Raw genomic sequence first — 5,271 nt, forward strand, 5'->3', positions numbered from 1 at the left:
TTCTTTTTTTCTGTCTTCTGCCAGTGGAATGCAGATGATGATGCCCTTTTCTAACATTGGTATTTTGTGCCTATCTTCCTTTGGACAAGAGGGATAGCTTTTTTTCCCCCCTCCAAGGGCAGCTGCATGAAATTGGTGACTGTTACCAGGTTTTGATTAGCAGCTGCAAAACAAAGTAGTCCTCTTAATTTCATTTAGTATCTGTATGGTGAAGCTTTGGCTTTGTGCAGCAGCAGTATGTCTTCACCTCTGAGATCACGTTACATTAGCAGTTTGCAGGTGGAACATATAAGCTGTTTGTTTACCTCTTAAACAAACACAGTTCTGCATTAGTTGACAATATCCAGGGTAAACTGTCTTTTTTCCAAGCCCTTATTTATTTTTGGATGCTCAGTTTGAAAAGAGCTGGCTGTGTTGTTTTGTTTGTCTTTTACATGTATTAAAATACAGAACTGCTTTTGGTTTGTTATGAAATCCTATTTTGAAACATTAAAATGTAGTTGTAATTAACCTGAAGATAAGTAACCTCAGTGCACAGTTTTCATGCGAGGAAATCTGTGGCAATACAGTTTATTCTCAATGGCGCTTTCTTATTTTGTCCTCATTTGCTGCAACACATGTCCAAGATGTGCAGCAAAACAACCTTTGCCAGTGTATATATAGCATGAAGCACTGCTTTATGTCTCTGCATTGTCTCTTCACCCCTGAGGATCAAATGCTAAAAGAAAGAGCCCTCTGTGCTGTCAGGTGTACTAGGTCCCAGACTTACAGGGATAATGACAAACACTAACAAACCTATTTTAACTCCTTTGGTGCCGTTTTCTGATCCGTATTAGCTGGCTGAGTCTCCCTGCACAGAGGTGTGGTTTCTAAAGTTAACAGGTTTTTTATTCCAGCTTAAGGATCCTAAAAGTGTGTTTTCAGTATTGCATATAGGAGTATTCTTCCACTGAACTGTAGCTTGTGGTTTGAAACTACAACTGTTGACAAGTGTAGACAGCATTTATATAAAAACTCAGAAGGTCTCTTGTCAGTTCAATAAGCATGAAAAGAGGCCTGCAGTGTTTACATCTTGGTCTCTCTTGCCAGAAGTTTTGTCTCTCAAAGTATATAATCATTGCCTCTTACATCTCAAAAGTCATTTTCTGGTATTTGAGTATAGCTTTGGAAGTGTGAGTCGTGGGAAAATATAGGCTCAAAGCTCTTGCACGAGTTTACTGACTCTTGCTTTGGCTTAATCTAGTCTATTGTGCTCTCCCAATTCTCCATGTTTTTCACTATGGCTAGGACAGAAGACAAAAAACTTCCATTGGGGTTTAAAAATCAGAGATGATTTCAGTTGTTTTAATTTGCATTTCCTATGGGGAAAAAAAGCCAATGAAGCCAGTGATGCCATTTCATCTTGTTTTCCTAGTGAAGTATGGAACAACACTGGTGTTCCTGCAAATTCCATTTCAAGGGAATTCTTTTAAAGGAATGTAATTGCCATAGTATGGTTTACAAGGGAAAGGTATTGAAAGCATCCCTCATCAACTTCATACTTGGTATGCATCAAATTTTTATTTATTCTGCTGAAATGTAAAAAAGGAATTTCATAAGCCATGAAAAATTTGGGAATAAATGTGAAACTTTTTTGACAGTATAAAATATTAATTTTATGTTTAATTTCTGCCTCTGATCACAATCTGAATCCAGTTTCTTACTCTTCACTTTAAACAACTAAAAAATCATGAGTTGTCTTTAACTTCTTCACAAAAAGTGATATGGTGAGAGAATTAAATCACTGTTACAATGAGAAAGACCTTCAAAAGTAAAATAAAACCTTATTATTGTATAGCTCTTTTAATAGGCAACTTGCCTAATTAATCATAACATTTATAATAAAATGTTTATTTTAAAATATTTTATGTAAAAATTTCATTTATAGCTGAAGGCAGTTTCTGAAATACAAATAGGAAAATGTATAATGTTCTAAATTTTGATTGTGTTAGTCTCTTATTGTCTCTCTCTTATACTTCATATGGGTCAAAGTAAGCAGCATTTGAATACAGTGAAAATATCAAGATATTCCAATTACTTGGGTGAGCCCGTTTAATGTCTTCATTGGACCCACAAGTGTTTGAAGTATGTTGCAATTAAAACCAAATATTGAAATCATAGCATTGCTTACTATTAGAACTCTAAAAATACAGCTTCTTCAGAAAGATAATGAGGAGTTAAGCAAGATCCATCATCGTCATGGCTAGGCTTTGTGAATGAAGATTTGGGAAGGGCTCTACCCACATTTGTTACAAGTGCACTGGTGGCTGAAAAGGCCAATACGAGATAGGCATGTCCGGTTGCAAAAGGCACAGCAGAAAGACTCCTTAGGTGGTATATTCTGCAAGGCACGATTCTTTCTGCGTTGTCTTTTCTCCTCGACAGTGATCCTGCGTGCGTTCTCAAAAGCATCAGCAGCGTTATAGATAGTGTGTCTCCAGGCCTCCCGATTGGAGGCCAGAGTAGACCAGTTATGTTGATCAATATGGCCAAGGCTGAGATGTTGTTTCAGGGAGTCCTTGTATCTTTTCTTCGGGGCTCCTCTCATGCGGCAGCCGGTGGCAAGTTCACCATAAAGCAAGATCTTAGGGAGGCGGTGGTCCTTCATCCTGGAGACGTGTAGCAAGATCCATCAATGACATTTAATTAACAACTTACTTATACATGGTTTAACTCTACTTTTTAGTAAAGACCTCATATGCATGATGTTCTGAAGTGCCTATTAGTAAGATAAGAGCTGTGGATTTCCAGTAGATTTTAGTCTCAGACATCAGCTTTCAGAAAAAGTCTTTCTAAACTTTCCTGTCTTGGCCTGTAACACACTTTCTCACATTTTTAACTCACCTGTCCCCTCCCTCTGTGTATACTCCATTACTTCAGTATGACAAATTCTATGGAGATTTTACATGGAGGCCTAAACTTACAGATGACTTATAGATCTAATGTGTTGTCTTATTTTCTCTTGTGAATGGTAATTATTTGGTATTATGTTTCTAATGTGGAGTGCATGAAAACCTGTCCCTTCTGTGACATGAGGAATGGCCTGTTTACTTGCATGCCTTCAAATTCCGTCTGTGTAAGTGACTGGGAACAAGACCATAAAGACTTAATGCTCTATTTGCCGATTCCAATAACGAAAGTTGTTTAACATGGGAAAGATCTTATTGTCTATGAATCCATTAAAATATCCTTCACCACATGGTCTTGCTTCCCTCTCAGAGAGCTATAGTCTGTATTTCTTCATTTCCATTTTTCTTTAAAGACTATTGTGCTTTAAATTGTCTTGTCAGTGAAGTTCTTTATTTGGTTTATTGTGTCTTTTTCTTCTGTATATTAACTTCTGACATTTGCAAAAAAAAAGACTTGTGCTTTCTTTTTCACAATGTTGATGCTGTTAAATGACTTTAAAATGTTGGACAGGGAGAAAGCAGAGTGTTAACTGACTGAAGTGCATTGGTATTAGGAAGGTTAAATACACCTTTCTCTCCTTCTAAAAATAAGTATATGATGATTGGTCTGTTTGGCTTGTTTTAAATGTATTTTCTCAAAACCGTAAAATTACTTTATTGAATCCCTTTCTCACTTTAATTTTGCTCTGTGCACAGTGTCTATTTCAGTAACTTCCAGGGGACTGGGTTTTATATTTACTGTGTATTCTTAATATGACTTAGCATTTTCTTAGCATTTTCATGCTAATAGGGATTTTGAGACTGGTGGACTAATAAAATGCAATTGTTCTTGTTTAAACTGTTTCCAGGTACATCCACCTTTATGGAAGCATTAGCAGCAAATGGTACAACCAACATACAGACATCTGTAACAGGAGTGACAGCCAGCAAACGAAGGTTTATTGATGACAGGAGAGATCAACCTTTTGATAAAAGGCTACGTTTCAGCGTGAGACAAACGGAGAGTGCGTACCGGTACAGAGACATTGTTGTCAGGAAACAAGATGGATTCACACATATTTTGCTATCAACAAAATCATCTGAAAATAATTCATTAAATCCAGAGGTCAGAACAATTCTGATTTTGGGAGGGGAAGGGTGCTGGGGGAATTCAAAGTCCTTGCCTCATTTATGCCTTTTATTCAGGCACAAACATACAAAAAACAAGATACAGGTTCTTGCAAGATGTTACAATTACAACTGACTTTATGCATAATTCACTTGAATTTAAAAACTGTTATCTGACAGTGTAGATGTACTGTCTTTTATAAGACATGCGGTGATTTACGAAGTGCAACTTGAAAAAGCTTTAGCCTCAATTAAGGTTTTTTTTTTTTTCTGTACTGGTTGCATGTGCCATCTGCTGTCCAAATTACAGAAATGCCGAATGAGTGCTTCAGTTACAGATAACATCTAATAGATCTTTCCTTAATGATTTAATTACCTTAGTCTAATTACATTTTTAAAATGCAAAGCTTCTAATACTTTAACTTTCTTTTTTTTTGGATAATGAAGAAAGTTAACTTTTCTAATATGATGGTTGAGTGGACCCTAAGGAAAAATTAAAGATGTCGAAGATCTCACAGGGGGAGGAAGGGAAGAGCAACATGCTACTTTTTAATGATGGATTAAAATAATTCTTATGAAATTTTTATCTTTCAGGTAATGAAGGAAGTCCAAAGTGCACTGAACACAGCGGCTGCAGATGACAGTAAACTTGTGCTGTTCAGTGCAGTTGGTAGCATTTTCTGCTGTGGTCTTGATTTTATTTATTTTATACGACGTTTAACAGATGATAGAAAAAAGGAAAGCACTAAGATGGCAGAAGCTATTAGGTATGTAAGATTATCTTTAGTCATCTGATGGGTATCCTTCATCATGTAACCTGGCTTGTTTTATCTTTTTCGTTTTAAAAGCCTCTAATTCAAAAAGATCACAGACATTCCCCTGTTATGAGATATGCTGTGCAGCACTTCTTTATACTTTCTGTCCCTTTCTCTTTGGGTTATCATTTCACACATCACTATTTTTACTTTTAAAATTGAACTATGAAAACTGGGAGTATGGTAATAGTCCTCCAGTTAAAACCAATTTTAAAATACTTAAATAGCCTTAGGGTTTCAGGAAAACAAATTTAATACACAAAAATACAAGATGTGCATTGAATGAGTAACTTGATGTAGTATGTTGAGAGCAGTAAAGTGATGGATATTTTAGAGGAGTAGATTAATACTAGTGAACATCATCTCAGTGCTAGGTACCAAACCTAACATTTAAACAAAAT

At 36.1% G+C, this 5,271-nt stretch overlaps 1 protein-coding gene across 1 annotated transcript; it reads left to right on the top strand.

Annotated features, from left to right (window-relative positions):
- Nucleotides 1-3,800: 3,800 nt before the first annotated feature.
- On the top strand, nucleotides 3,801-5,108 carry LOC108510538 (chromodomain Y-like protein). The gene is made up of 2 exons (XM_017840218.1): nucleotides 3,801-4,053; nucleotides 4,650-5,108. Exons 1-2 carry the CDS (start codon nucleotides 3,811-3,813, stop codon nucleotides 4,848-4,850), a joined length of 444 nt encoding a protein of 147 aa, XP_017695707.1. The 5' UTR covers nucleotides 3,801-3,810; the 3' UTR covers nucleotides 4,851-5,108.
- The last annotated feature ends 163 nt before the right edge of the window (nucleotides 5,109-5,271 follow it).

Source organism: Lepidothrix coronata, unplaced genomic scaffold, assembly GCF_001604755.1.
Source record: "Lepidothrix coronata isolate B3197 unplaced genomic scaffold, Lepidothrix_coronata-1.0 Scaffold1253, whole genome shotgun sequence".
Lineage (NCBI taxonomy): Eukaryota > Metazoa > Chordata > Aves > Passeriformes > Pipridae > Lepidothrix > Lepidothrix coronata.